Source organism: Pseudorasbora parva, chromosome 20 (assembly GCF_024679245.1).
Source record: "Pseudorasbora parva isolate DD20220531a chromosome 20, ASM2467924v1, whole genome shotgun sequence".
Lineage (NCBI taxonomy): Eukaryota > Metazoa > Chordata > Actinopteri > Cypriniformes > Gobionidae > Pseudorasbora > Pseudorasbora parva.
In genome coordinates, this window is record NC_090191.1 from 2,459,805 (window position 1) to 2,475,629 (window position 15,825).

At 43.8% G+C, this 15,825-nt stretch overlaps 2 protein-coding genes across 2 annotated transcripts in view; both read left to right on the forward strand.

Annotated features, from left to right (window-relative positions):
- Nucleotides 1-15,825, forward strand: part of LOC137049965 (zinc finger protein 91-like) — a 284,608-nt gene that overhangs the window by 91,167 nt on the left and 177,616 nt on the right. The window lies entirely within an intron of this gene.
- The window catches only part of LOC137049966 (zinc finger protein 208-like), a 61,885-nt gene that overhangs the window by 25,174 nt on the left and 20,886 nt on the right, over nucleotides 1-15,825 (forward strand). Inside the window, exon 6 of the mRNA XM_067428717.1 lies at nucleotides 12,041-13,191. Coding sequence (XP_067284818.1) covers nucleotides 12,041-13,191 — 1,151 coding nt within the window. The remainder of the gene's footprint in view (nucleotides 1-12,040; nucleotides 13,192-15,825) is intronic.

Here is a 15,825-nt window from a genome sequence, read left to right on the forward strand (position 1 = left end):
TCACTACGATGAGAAAAGAGAACTCTCTGCAGTCCTGTAGCCAGAAACTTTCTCCAGATATTATGTACAACATATGGCTGAATTCAATTCAATTCAATTTCAAATTAGCTTTTTTAGCATGACTGTGTATCACAATGTTGCCAAAGCATTGACATATTATATATAAATAATAAAAACAAACATATATTATATATATATATGTGTATAGATCGTGTAATATGTAGCTCAGTAAATAAGTCAATCAAGTCCATCTCAGTAGATGAGTAGCTGAAGCTCTAGAGCGTTAACTGTTTCTAACATTGTGAATGGCTAACACATATTGTGCAGCGAGTGTGGCTGTGCTCATCTTCTCCAAGCATGAAGCGCATCTTCAGAAATGTTTCTCTCACATGCTGATATTTAAGTACAGATTAGCAGAAAGTGTTTCTCATCCTCTATTTGCTGTAGATCACAGTGTCTACAGATCCTCTGCTCTCTCTCTGTTCATGTTTGTCTATGTCTTCCTCTCTCTATTTCTAGGTCATGGTCACTCAATCTGTATTTGGAGAGGATTTGTCTTCTCTTTCTTTAAATTGTTTAATTACTAGATAATTGGCCAATGTAGTGGTTCTATTTAGGGTCGAACAGCATTGGAGTTTATTTTTTAGGTCAAAATGTGTTTTTAGTGATTCATCATGGGTGTCTTAGATTTTTGTCGATTTCTTTAATAATAGTTCTGTGGTTGTAGCTGTGGTCTGTCAGGGGTTGAGTTTGATGGACTAGTTGAAGAGCGAGTGTGTTTAGAGGATGAGACTCTGCTGATGTTTCATTGGCGAGGAGGGCTTTATACCGGACTGACTCTGGGTCAGACTGATGCAGGTGATGCCAAAACTGAACACGTCTCTTCTGAATCTCGATGTTCAGGGGGTACAGGCCTAATTCAGCCCTGCATTATTACTGAAGTTTTATCCCAATTTTTAAAATTCAATACTGATCCCCAAATTTCACATCCATATAAAATAATTGGTTTAATTATTGAATTATATAATTTTATCCAAGTTTTTATAGGTATTTTTAAGTGACCGCATCGATTCTTTACCTGCGAAAAAAGAGTGGCAGGACATGCAAATTATTGGACATTATTGGCCTGAATCCACTTGAAGAAGTTTGGACTGCTCTCTCAGTAGCTGCGTTTCCATTACAGATTTGCACAAAACCTGCGATATTTAGGCTGCTAAATGTCAATAAAGAACTATTGCGAAATGACAGCGTTTCCATTAACCGCTGTTATGCGTCTAAAATGTGTTTTTCCCCCCTGATAAGTAATTCCAAAATGTATGCAACGTATGTTGGTAAGTTTGTGTATATCCCAGCACCACAATAGCCACTATTTTAGGCGTTATCCACGCATTCATTCAAATTAAAAGAACTAAATGTTTGAATTTGCATGGTGGTAACTTTTTTTTGTTATTTTGGCTTGGAATATCTTTTGATAGAAATATTAACTGAATTTAGAAATGTTTTAAAAGTTAAAAACTTTGCGTTAAATAAACAAAATATTTTTTTGAAATGAAGACAGCATTTAAAGTGCATATTTTGAGTGCATTCAAAATAATCTGTTCTCTGAATCAACGACCTTTGTGAGTGTACACAAATTAAAGTAGACAATTTTTAGTTTATAATTATGTATTGAACATATCAGTTTGTCTGCCATGAGTTAAAGAAAACGTATAGCCTATTTAATTAGGTTTTGTTTAAATATTAGGCTATAATATATATTTTTTAAATTTCATGTGTTGATTATTAAAAAAAACAGCATACTACATAATTATTACATACAAACATAATTAGCCAACTACATACCATATTTTCCGGACTATTAGTCACACTTTTTTTCATAGTTTGGCTGGTCCTGCGACTTATAGTCAAGTGCGACTTGTATATCAAATTTAATTCATACTGACTGACTAGAACAAGCCACTACCTGTCCAAAGTTTCACTCATGTTTATGCTTATAACTTTTGACTCCTAAGAGCTAGAAACAAAATACTTTTTCCTCTGATTCCTTGGCTCAAGCCGATTCGATTGCTATGATGTCATTTTCCGGTATGCAAATTTTCCCGCCATTTTGAATTTTTCCTGAAAAACCTACTTTTTCGAACTCCTCCTAGGCCGTTGTTCCGATTTTCACGAAAAGTGAAACAGATCATCTTCAGACCATGCTGATAAAAATTTATGAAATTCAAGTTGATTCGTTAAATCGTTTTCAATAAACGCGCAAACAAATTTTACGTAGTGGTTGCAAAAGCACATTCAAGGCTATATCTCTGTAACGCTTTATCAAACCAAACTTGGTAACTGTCATCACAAGCATGACTTGAGGCAACATGCAGTGTTTCGGCGCAGCGCCATCTACTGGTACGGAGATACAAAAAATGCCTATTTTTGCTTATAACTTCTGAACCATTTGTTCAAAAATCATAAAATTTGGTTTCGTTAGATTCAGGGTGTCATGCCAAGTCGACTGATATCCAATTTTACCATGTCTGCCATTTTGAATTATGTGCTAAAATGCTGTATTTTATGAACGCATGAACGGATTGTCAAAGCTGTCAAAATTAACGTGTTAACGCAAATTCATTTTAAAATTAAGAGACCCCTGCAATATTTTCTTAAATCAGCATCTCTACAAGTATGGAAGCCATTCCATTCCAATGTCTGTTGAATTCCAACACAGGCACACCTCATTCTACTGAATGAGGTGCTGATTAGGTGATCACTTGAACCAAAACTTATTTAATAAGGAAAAGTATTAAAAAACAATTCTGTGGTCATCACTATCCTCTTGCAGTAGGACCAGCTGGATGGCAAAACAGTGCTTGTAGTACATCAAAAGTAATTGGAATAAAAAAATAACTATTGACCATGCCAAAACTTTTTAAATTCTGTTAAATTCTGGCTTTATTGGCAGAGGGATACAGTGAGCGTAGAGTTGATTCCATCCTTAACTTCAAAGATGGTGGTTCATAAGAACAAGGTCAAGTCAAGCAGCAGACATTTGGGACAACAAAGCTACAGACCGGCAGAGGTCGAAAACGACTCTACATTGACCGGCATGACCGGCAACTCATTCGAATATCACTCAACAACCGTAGGATGACATTAAGTGACCTACAAAAAATGGCAAAAGGCAGCTGGGGTGAATTGCACAGCGCGGATGGTTCGAAACAGGCTCCAGGGCTGAAGCTAGAAAAAGGCCCTTCATCAATGAGAAGCAAAGAAGAGCCAGGCTGAGGTTTGCAAGAGACCATAAGGATTGGGCTGTAGAGGACAGGAGTAAGGTGATCTTCTCTGATAAGTCAAATTTTCAACTTTGTCCAACACCTGGTCGTCTAATGGTTAGACGGAGGCCTAGAGAGGCCTACAAGCCACAGTGTCTCGTACCTACTTTGAAATTTGGTGGAGGATCTGTGATGATCTGGGGATGCTTCAGCAAGGCTGTTGTCCTGGAAGAAAACTTGCTGCTCTGACAGTGTTCCCCAACTCAGAGGACTGGTTTTTCCAGCAGGACAATGCTCCATGCCACACAGACAGGTCAATCAAGGTGCATATGGAGGACCACCAGATCAAGACATTGACCCTGATCAATCTCCAGACCTAAACCCCATTGAAAACCTCTGCAATGTGATCAAGAGGAAGCTGGATGGTCACAAGCTATCAAACTAAATCCGAGCTGCGTCAATTTTTTTACCAGGAGTGGCATAAAGTCACCCAACATCAATGTGAAAGACTGGTGGAGAGCATGCCAAGATGCATGAAAGCTGTGATTCAAAATCAGGGTTATTCCACCAAATATTGATTTCTGAACTCTTCCTAAGTTAAAACATTAGTATTGTGTTGTTTAAAAATGAATTTTAACTTATTTTCTTTCCATTATTTGAGGTCTGACAATACTGCATCTTTTTTGTTATTTTGACCAGTTGTTGCTTTTGGTAAAACCAGAGAAACTGATAATTTGTCTCTTTGCAGTGGTCTCTTAATTTTTTCCAGAGCTGTACGTATGTGTGTGTATATATATGCAGATGATGGCCAGGGAGGATGATGGGAAATGTAGTGGTGACATGGTGGATCTGTAACAGTACCAGGAAGGTAGGCGTGTCCTCACCCCATATATAGACCAACTGTGGCGGGAGGGAGGGTGCTCAGGTGAAGGGTAGGCAGACGACACAGGAACCAGGGCGGAGCTGATGGAGAGAGGACTCATGGAGGAGGCAGGACCGATGACTTCAGGGGGCCGACTAACAGGTGCTGGAGCAGGTGCTAGTGGAGGCCACGGTCTTGCTGCAGAGCCAGAGAAATGAAGAAACAAGGCGAGGGCGGGTCGATCAATGACCAAGATGAAATCGGAGGGACGAAAGAATTATCTTGAGGGTCGCATTGTTCCACGGCACCTGGTCTGCAAGTTCGAGGAACTTCTTGATATATTCATCGATGGGTGGTGGTCCTGGGAGATGGAGAGAAGCAGATTGGCTGGGCTCTGTGGGATAAGGAACATGTCCATTGCACTGTGTTCTGTTATGGGTCCAGTCTTCTGTTACAGAAGCACACTCGGAGACAGAGAGAATGCAGTGCAACGGTGATTTATTGACAAATCAGATGGTAAAGGCAGGTAAGTCATGAGAATCTTGCAAACGGTTGGAGTGAGGAAGGGACTAAGCAGTCCAATCTTAAGAATCTTTCAATGATGTGAGAGCATGGATGGAGAGGGATCAGTCAAGAAGCACAAACCTTGTTGCAACTATCTGGAACACTCAGAATGTCTGGAGAAGGGAGATCGCTGGAAGTAAACTTAGTTTGCACAGTTTGGTCACTTAGAACATCGTCTGGAGAGTACGATAAATGTCACTACACACAAACGAGACCGGACCCCTGACTGTGTGTGCTTAAGTAGTGGCGGGCTGGGTATGTAAACAAGGTGCAGGTATGAGTGATTATGAATTGCATGCAGGTGAGGGCCAGGGAGGATGATGGGAAATGTTGCAATGACATGGTGGATCTGAAACAGTTTGTCCATTTTAGTTGCAAACTTTGTGTTTTAGTCAATATAAGTGTGATAAAGTCACATTAGTTGCCACCGCTGGGGAAGCAGCACTGGTACACACATGCGCACATACATACTGATTTCATTCATTACCTGTCTCGTTCCTCCCTGCCGTTGCCACTATCAGAGGGACGGGTGCACACAGCATTACTGATAGCACATTGACAAACACCCATTTCTCCATTCTCTCCTCCATATCCCTTTCCTGGTCATTTCATACACTTACACTGCCCATTCTTATTGTTTAGTCTCTGTGGTATTTGTCTGTGTGCAGTGTAGTCAGTCTTCCTGCGGGAAGCTGCGCTGGCCAAACCGAACAAGTGAGTGGCGGCCGCTTATGAGATTACGGCCTGGGTCGCGCTAGCGCGGTTCCACCGGAAGCTGGCGAAACCACTGTCTAGTGTGAATAGGTGTTTGTGTCTGTATTTAACTGTCAGGATAATGTGTTAAGTGTGTTATGTGTGAATGGATTGTGTTTATTTTAATTATAAATGGGGAATGGATTATTATTGATCACTTATAACGGATGGCAAGTAGATGAGGTAATTGCTTAGGTATTAAATGTTATATGTACCTGGAAATGGTATAGCCGAAAAAGGGGCGGAGTTTGGCCTATATAAACCCAGGCCAAACCTTAAGACAGGACTTGTTTTACCAAATCAATGTGTGCTACTGTGATGCCTCAGCAAAACCCAGAAGTTTGTATACTGGATACCTGTTTGGCCTGTATGTAGACCTATATTCTTGTATTATAAAGAGTATTTTTCTGATTTTATTTATTTATTTATTTATTTTGGATTGACAATTTTTTTGGACACTTGTTCATATTCTTCACTGTGGATGAACCTCTCTGACACTGTAAATAAATAGCACCTTGCACAAAAGTGCTTTTGCGAGTGCGCCATCATCTTTACATTCCTTTACGGACTCACATTTCCTCCCAGAAGACGAGCTGGTGGGCTTGTTTTCATCACATTAACCTTACCTTGTTTGAAAGTCAGAAAGAGCTTGTTTACAGAAAGGTATGGTCATTATTTCATTTTACTGGATTTTTTTTTTGCAATAGAAAAAACTAGTTTGCACTACAGAAAAGTGATACTGTTTAATCACTGGGTATTTAAAAAGAAATCATAATAAAGATTGAAATCAGTTAATATCTTTTCAGTTCTTTTTTCTGTAGGCAGCACTAACTGCATTTAAGAAGCAAGAAGCTAACCATCTATTTGATAGAAATTCAGTCTTGTTCAAAAACAAATAACAGTCACACGTGTGTGTGTGTGTGCAAAACTCAGTTTCTCCACGATATGGATCGCTCCTTCTCTATTTAACTTTCTTTCTCAGTTTCTCTTAGTTTCTCTGCTATGCACGCGAAGTCCCAGTCCAGGTCTCTCTCTCTCTCTCTCTCTCTCTCTCTCTCTCTCTCTCTCTCTCTCTCTCTCTCTCTCTCTCTCTCTCTCTCTCTCTCTCTGTACTGCTGGGGTTTAAATGCTGTCTCTCCACGCCAATTACTGCAAACAGACACAGGTGTTAGTGATCTGCACTTGACCTACTTACTCACCGCTCGGCTCCGCCTCCTCTCTCCCGCTACAGACCTCGCGAAACCACGCCCCTCCTGCCACATACCCCCACCGCCCGACTCAGGCCGGGGAGCCATGGCCACAACCATCTGAACACCCGGCCTGTGGACCACCTTGAACTTAAACGGCTGTAAAGCGAGATACCAACGGGTGATTCGCGCGTTATCATCTTTCATGCGGTGGAGCCACTGCAAGGGGGCGTGATCCGAGCAGAGGGTGAACTCCCGCCCCAGTAGGTAATAGCAAAGGGTGAGGACGGCCCATCTGATGGCCAAACACTCCTTCTCTATGGTGCTGTACATCGTCTCTCTCTTAGAGAGCTTATGACTGATGTACAGCACAGGCCACTCCTCCCCCTCCACCTCCTGAGACAGGACTGCGCCCACGCCCCTGTCTGAGGCGTCGGTCTGTAGGTAAAAAGGGAGAGAAAAATTAGGAGCTTGTAAGAGCGGCCCACCACACAGAGCAGCGTTTATCTGGGTGAAAGCCTGCTGGCACCGCTCCGTCCACTGGACCGTATCTGGTACTTCCTTTTTAGTTAAATCAGTCAGCGGGCTAGCGAGGTCCGAATAGTTAGGCACAAACCTTCTGTAATATCCCGCTAGCCCCAGGAACTGTCTAACCTCCTTTTTGGTCTTGGGCCTTGGACAGGTTGCAATCGCTGCCGTCTTATCAATTTGGGGACGCACCTGTCCATGACCCAAGTGGAAGCCCAGATATCTTACTTCCACCCGCCCAATCACACATTTCTTAGGGTTTGCCGTGAGTCCCGCCCTTCTCAGCGACTTCAGGACAGCCCGCAAATGCTGCATATGTCGCTGCCAGTCTGTACTGTAGATGATGATATCATCCAAGTACGCAGCGGCATATGCAGCATGCGGCTGGAGAATTCTGTCCATCAGACGCTGGAAGGTTGCGGGCGCCCCGAACAAGCCGAAAGGAAGAGTGACGAATTGGTGTAATCCGAACGGCGTGGTGAAAGCGTTTTTTTCTTTAGACATTGGAGACAAGGGGATCTGCCAATAGCCCTTTGTTAAGTCTGGTGTCGAATAAAAGCGAGCGGTTCCTAGCCGATCAAGCAGTTCGTCAATCCTCGGCATTGGGTACGCATCAAATTTTGACACCGCGTTCACCTATCTGTAGTCTACACAGAACCGGACCAAGCCGTCAGGCTTTGGAACCAAAACTATCAGGCTTGCCCAATCACTGCTAGACTCTTCTATTACGCCCATATCCAACATAGCCTCTAATTCTGCCTGAACTACTTTTTTTTGTGTTCTGGCAAACGATATGGCCGGCTGCGAATGACCACGCCCGGCTCCGTCTCAACGTGGTGCTGAATGAGGTAGGGGCGAGAACACGTCCGCAAAAGCTGCCTGTAACGTTCGTATGTTGGTGAGCTGCGAGGGTGAGAGGTGATTCCCCCCCACCCCCCCCCCCCCCCGGGGCCAGAACGAAAGATTGAGGTTTTTGAACCGCTTCTGGCCCGAGATCCTCCTCTCCGCTCACTACCGTTGCTAGCATCACCGACTCCGCCTCTGACCACTTTTTTAACAAGGTGAGGCGGTAAATTTGACATGCCCCGTCCCTATCAGATCGTACGACCTCATAGTTGAGGTCTCCCACTCGTCCTGTAACCTCAAAAGGTCCTTGCCACTTCGCGAGTAATTTCGAACTGGAAGTGGGGAGTAATACCAACACTTTATCTCCCGGTGCGAATTGACGTAACCTAGCTCCCCTGTTGTACGGCTGCCTTTGTCTGTCCTGGGCCTGTAACAAATTCTCCATTGATAGCCGCCCCAACGTGTGGAGTTTTGTTCTCAGGTCCAGGACATACTGAATTTCATTTTTCGCCGCGGAAGGTCCGTCCTCCCAAGCCTCTCTAAGGACATCTAGCACCCCACGAGGCTGGCGCCCATAGAGAAGCTCGAAGGGGGAAAACCCCGTGGGGGCTTGCGGGACCTCGCGTACAGCAAACAACAAAGGTCTAGCCACTTATCCCAATTTTTTGCGTCCTCGTGAACGAACTTACGAATCATGGTCTTCAACGTGCGATTAAAACGTTCCACCAGACCATCTGTTTGTGGGTGGTAGACACTGGTGCGAATCGATTTAATGCCCAATAATTCGTATAGTTCGCGGACCGTCCATGACATGAACGCCATGCCTTGGTCAGTGAGAATCTCTTTCGGGATTCCCACCCGGGAGATTAAAGAAAACAGTGCGCCCGCCACACTCTTCGCCGAAATAGTGTGGAGGGGCACTGCTTCCGGGTATCGCGTTGCATAGTCCACTAGGACCAATGCAAAGCGATGCCCTCGTGCAGATCGCTCTAATGGCCCGATGAGGTCCATACCAATTCTTTCGAAGGGGACCTGCACTAGTGGAAGGGGGCACAATGGTGCTTTTGGGGTGGCCGGTGGATTCACCAACTGACATTCACGACAAGACGTGCACCACCTGCGCACGTTCTCGTGAATGCCCGGCCAAAAGAAGAGGGCCATTAGACGGTTAAGTGTTGCTTTTTGTCCTAAATGCGCTGCCATCGGATTACAATGAGCTGCCTGGAATAGCATTTCCCGACGGCTTTTAGGTATTAACAACTGGGTTGCATGCATTTTTGTCTGGGTATCTTGGGTCACCCGATACAACCTATCTTTCAAAACTGCAAAATCCGGATAGGTGAGCGGTTGTCCCGGTTGGAGGAGGTGGCCGTCGATGGAACGGACCTGCTCAAATGCATGTTTAAGCGATTCATCTTGGGACTGTTCCAGGGGAAAGTCATCGCGATCTGTGAGAGGAGCCATCTCCAGACCACTCGGTTCCCCTGAAACAGCTTCCCGAGGTCCCGAATCCACCTCTCCCAACTGAGCGACCGCCTCCCTCCGCTGCATATCCTTCCCCCAAGAGGCATCCGCACTTAACTGCCCTAATAATTTATGGAATGCTGGCCAATTGGTTCCCAGAATCAACGGATGCTGGAGATGCGGGTTAACTGCAGCCTCCACACTATGCTTTTGTCCCCGGAATTGAATAACGACCGGCACTAAAGGATACTTCACCACTTCCCCATGTACACACCTCACCGTAACTGAGCGGCTGTTACCCAATGCCTTGGGCTGTATCAGGCTTTGGTGGATGGAGGTCTGGTTACAACCTGAATCCACCAAAGCCTGATAAGAACCCCCCTTGATACTCACAGGTATTAGGTACAATCCAGCTTGATCGAGGGCAGCTTGCGGCGCGTCGGGGACCCGGACCAGCGTGCCCACCTCCATGATGGGCACTGATCAATGAAATGTCCCGGATCCCCGCAGCGCCAACAAGCTGGCCCAGGCCTCACCGCCGCCCTAGTGGCTGGAAGCAGGTCAACAGATTGGCGTGGAGAGAGAGCGGGATTGGAGGGAGAAGAGACAGTGTCCGCCCCTGTCGCCCCTCCCCTCGGTGCCGGGCGGGGAGGTGGCCGAGGCTCCCCAGATCCGCCCGTCCGCCATCTTGGGGCCGGTTTGGGCGGCACTCCCCCGCGAGACCTGGGAAAAGGGATAGGGCGAGAGAGAGGGGGATTTTTAGCAGGAGAGAGAGAAGCAGATGGTAAGTGTTCGCCGACCCCGAGGCACGCCACCAGCTGATCCTCCGCCAATTGCATGGCCTGGTTCAGCGACGTCGGGCGGTGGCACTGGACCCATTGCGCGGTCTGTTTGGGAAGCCGCGCGACGAACTGCTCCAGTACCACTCGATCTATGATGCCATCGACGTCGCTTCCACCAGCCATCAGCCACTTGCGGCAGGAGTCCCGGAGCTGGTGTGCGAAGGCGAAGGGCCGGCCGGAGTCTTCGAGGGTCAGGCCCGAATCTCCCGGTTGATCCAGCTCCGGAACAGCTCCTGGTCTTCATGGTGAGCGCGAAGGAGGACTTCAAAGCGCTTTTCGTGGTCCTCCCTCACGGCCAGCAGGTTTTGGTGTTGCTCTTGGTGAAGACCGGCGAGCGACTGGACGATGTCCGCAAATGGCGTCTTCGGTGGGGTCTGCATGGCGGCGGCGATCTTCTTCCTTCCCAGGTTTCGCCACCAGTGTAACGAATGTTCGTGGGGGTGTGAAGGAAGAAGACTGGGTCGGCTTTGACTGGGACTCGCTCTCTTTATTCAGTCTTGTTCAAAAACAAATAACAGTCACACGTGTGTGTGTGCAAAACTCAGTTTCTCCACGATATGGATTGCTCCTTCTCTATTTAACTTTCTTTCTCAGTTTCTCTCAGTTTCTCTGCTGTGCACGCGAAGTCCCAGTCCAGGTCTCTCTCTCTCTCTCTCGCTCTCTCTCTCTCTCTCTCTCTCTCTCTCTCTCTCTCTGTACTGCTGGGGTTTAAATGCTGTCTCTCCACGCCAATTACTGCAAACAGACACAGGTGTTAGTGATCTGCACTTGACCTACTTACTCACCGCTCGGCTCCGCCTCCTCTCTCCCGCTACAAACCTCGCAAAACCATGCCCCTCCTGCCACAGATATTTTTTCCCAAAAGGGGTGGTAAAACGCATTCTTTCGAAGGCCTGATTTGAGGGGTGCACAGTAACATGTTCTTACTTTGTTTTTAAACAGCTGCATTATTTATCATATATTTTATATAAAAATAAATTTTTATATTTATAAAGTTTTGAATGTTTTCAACACTGACAGGGAGTCGGAGCCTGCTGGATTTACAACACAAGATCTTCCACTTCACCTGATATATGTAATGTGACATTACGTGAGGGAATAGGGTCGAAAATGGTTGTTTGTTGATCGGTAAAATTATCACGGTCTGTGGGTGTCCGTGCCACCATTATATGTTTAAACACTAAGGAGCCTCCTGGATTCACAACACAAGATCATCCACTTCTGATATAGGGTGAATTTGAGGTGATTGGGAAACCTTTTGGAATTGAGATGACTTGGGAAGTGTCCCAATCACCCTGAATTCACCTTGTGACATTACGTGAGGGAACAGGGCAGAAAATGATTGTGTTAGTTGATCGGTAAAGTTATCACAGGCTGTGGGCGTCCGGTAGCCGGTATATGAATAAACACTGACGGAGATGGGGCCTGCTGGATTTACAACCGAAGATCATCCACTTCTCCTGATATGACATTTTTGTGATTGTGTAATGTAATTTGAAGTGTACCGGACGTTTGCTGTAGTCCATCAAATTTATTTCTTTAAAAACAAATATCTCCCTTTGCTTTAAACTTTGAACGTTGTAACTTTGCAAATGCTGTTTATGCTCAAACAGCAACATTACACACTAGCTAAAGTTAGAAAAAAGTTAGAATGTTTTACCACCGCTTTAAATGTTTTAATATCTTGATGTCTGTTGTTTTGTGCCATTAAACTGGGTTTTTTGTCTCTTTTAGATCTGATGGCTCTGAAAGTGGAGAGTCAAGAACTAAATGAAATGGAAGAGAAAGATATGTATGGGCAACATCATGATTTCATAACTGGAGAAAAATATTTTAGCTGCTCAAAGACTGAAAAGATTTCCTCAGAAAAATTCACTCAAAAGCCAGGAAAGAGTTTAATTAAAAAGCGACACCCTAAAGTCCACATGAGAGTTCACACTGGAGAGAAGCCGTTCACCCGCCAAGAGTGTGGAAAGAGCTTTATTAAAAAAGAAAACCATAAAAAACACTCAAGTATTCCCGCTGGAGGGAAGCCTTACACCTGCCAGCAGTGTGGGAAGAGTTTCACTAAAACAGGGAGTCTCAGAGTCCACATGAGAGTTCACACTGGAGAGAAGCCTTACACCTGCCAACAGTGTGGAAAGAGTTTCACTGAAACAGGGCATCTTAAAGTCCACATGAGAGTTCACACTGGAGAGAAGCCTTACACCTGCCAACAGTGTGGAAAGAGTTTCACTCAAAAAGGGAGTCTCAAAGTCCACATGAGAGATCACACTGGGGAGAAGCCTTTTTCCTGCCAACAGTGTGGAAAGAGATTTAATCATCAAATACATTTTGATGAACACATGAGAATTCACACTGGAGAGAAGCCTTACACCTGCCAAGAGTGTGGGAAGAGTTTCACTCGAAAAGGAAACCTTGAGGGACACATGCAAGTTCACAGTGGAGAGAAGCCTTACACCTGCCAAGAGTGTGGGAAGAATTTCACTTTTAAAGTGAGTCTGAAAGTCCACATGAGAGTTCACACTGGAGAGAAGCCTTACACCTGCCAACAGTGTGGAAAGAGTTTCACTGAAAAAGGGAGTCTCGGAGTCCACATGAGAATTCACACTGGAGAGAAGCCTTATACCTGCCAACAGTGTGGAAAGAGTTTCACTCAAACAGGGCATCTTAATATCCATATGAGATTTCACAGTGGAGAGAAGCCTTACACCTGCCAACAGTGTGGAAAGAGCTTCAGTGAAAAAGGAAGACTTGAGGAACACATGAGAGTTCACACTGGAGTGAAGCCTTACACCTGCCTACAGTGTGGAAAGAGTTTCACTCAAACAGGGAATCTTAAAGTCCACATGAGAATTCACACTAGAGAGAAGCCTTACACCTTCTAAATGAGTACATCATCTGATCAAAACACACGTGGACACAGGACGAGCTCTGGGACTGTGAAGAATTAGGGGTGTTGATGGACTCCATCTACTTCATCTGTGTTTGATCATCGCTCTGAATCGGACCTGAATGTAGTCTTAAGCCCTCTTCGCACGGGATTAATATGGCATGTTATGTTGTGGTCTGTAAACAAATAATAAAGGAAACCAATATGAATACAATATATATGTACATATTCAATACAAAATACCTCACAAAGGATCAATAACTGTGTATAACAGTCATCACAAATGAATACTCAAATGTTAGCTGTAGTTAATCATTATATAACAATATTAACACCAATATTCGGCAGCATATAACAACAACAACAACTGCACATACTGATCATACTAACGCGGCTAACCAGATTAGCGTCTATCCACAATTACGCCGCGATTGTCATTTGCATATCACAATAATTCGCCAAACATCTGACATTCACAATAACAGCTACAAAGTGTAGACCTCTGTGATTTAGAAATTACTCTCCCACATCTGAGTTTTGCGTGGCACATTCACACGGGAAAAGCAAAGCCTGTGATTTTACTCAAATTACTGACTTATGATGTCAAGACTTGTAAATGTTTTTTCGTTATAGATATAGCTGTATGAAATAATAAACGGTCATATGTATCGATATCGGTTTGATAGTATTAAAGTAATAAAAATAATTTCGTTCAGTTAGAGGACAGACGCTCCAATTAAAACCAAACTGAGCACAGACCGGCGGCAGGAGTCATATTTCATTTATAATAAGTGAAAAGTCATTGTACTGTTCTGTTATGTTTTTCATTAAGAATAGTATTGATATTAATATTAAGCACACCATTCAAGCAATTTGCTCCCAAATTGGTACTCATTCTAAAGTGAAAGTATATAATCTGTGCGGGAATTCATAACGGTGCGTGAAACATTAGGATATATTTTGCTCAGGTGTAGTGGGGTGAGGTACATCCTGTGCATAAATGTAAAGTTCTGTTCTGTGATTTTGTTGCAGGATAATGAAATAAAGACATATAGTTACATATAGTCTCCCACTGGTTTACATCGCTGGCAAAATAAAAAAAAAAATTTTATGCTGGTGGGGAAAGAGTTAATATGTATGGAGACAGAAAAGACTCATTAATAATTCACGCAAAAAACACGATTCACACGTGTAGCCAATTTGACATGCATGAAACCATTCATAAAATACATTTCACAAGTGCAAAAGACAATTCTTAGAATGTGAATGTGCAAATCGTCATTCGCATGTGAATTGCCCTGGATTTAGGGTTGGGCATCGAGAACTGGTTCTAACTTGGAACCGTTTAAAAAATAACGATTCCATTAGAATAGTTTATAGAAAATTTGTTTTTTGGTTCCGATCATCGGTTCCAAACGCGCAAGTTTTGGTTTCCATGGCCACCTGATTTCCAGTGCTTGCACGCCCGCTTGTTCTTTTAGCCATGGAAGCCCGGTAAGCGGCTCTAAAGTGTGGATTTATTTCACTTTTAAAAAGCCTAGTTCGGCACAGTGCAACTAGTGTTGTCAAAAATATCGATACTGAAATATCTGAAAAGATACGATAGCCTGCTCAGTTTCTACAATATCGATCACAGCTGTGCTCTCCTCTCCTCTCTGACCGACAGCGAGTTGACACGCAGCCGCATATTCTCATTCAGCCGGTTAACCCTCTGAACACGACGGACGCTCGTTCTGCTGGACTTTTCCTACGACAGCGTGTTAGTGTGAGTGATTGGTCTGCATTTTGCGCGGGATTGCACATAATTCTACAAATCCCCGCAGATTTCGCGCTCACATCTGGAGCACAAACACACATACCGTAATAAAGCCCCCTCTGACATAGGCCTACAAGTGCAAATATTTGCTTCTTTTTCCAGCTTATTATTGGTCAAATATACTCAAACACAATCTCAGTGCACATCTTGAAGAGTATTAATGTAAACACAGTCGTAAACAATTCAGGAAGAAATGAAGAATGAGTAACAGGAACAGTGTTCAGGGTCCATGAGTGCGACAGTTCTTAAAGGGACAGCAGTTATTCAAAGTCAAACTACAAAAAGACAAATGATCACACTGCTCAAAAAACATATTTACCATTCAAAATCAAGCTTACTTGTGCTGTGTAAGCTATTGCAACACAATTACCCCATTGTAAAAAATACATTGAGTTAGCAAATATTTGTGAGATAATTTTAATAGTAATTGATCAATGTTTATATATGAGAAAACGCTTAAAAGCTTTATCATATAAAGTGATCTCTTCAGAAGAAATTTCCTAGACGATTGCCTAGACTTTCAAAAGACAAAAAAAAAATTATATAAAAAATATCTAATTGACAGTATATGCAGCGTCGTCGCCCCCCCCCCCATATTTAAAATAGCCGTGGTATTGAAAATAACATTGAATATCGATGTGACGTTTTGACTCTTCACCCCTCAAAGATTCCGAATCGAAAAGAACCGGAATCGAAAGTAAGAATCGGAATCAGAATTTTTGTGAACATTAGCCGTAGTTAGCACATGCACTAATGGATTGTAGTCTGTTAACACCATAGACAGTAAAAGAAATGGACGGAGCGTTCCCA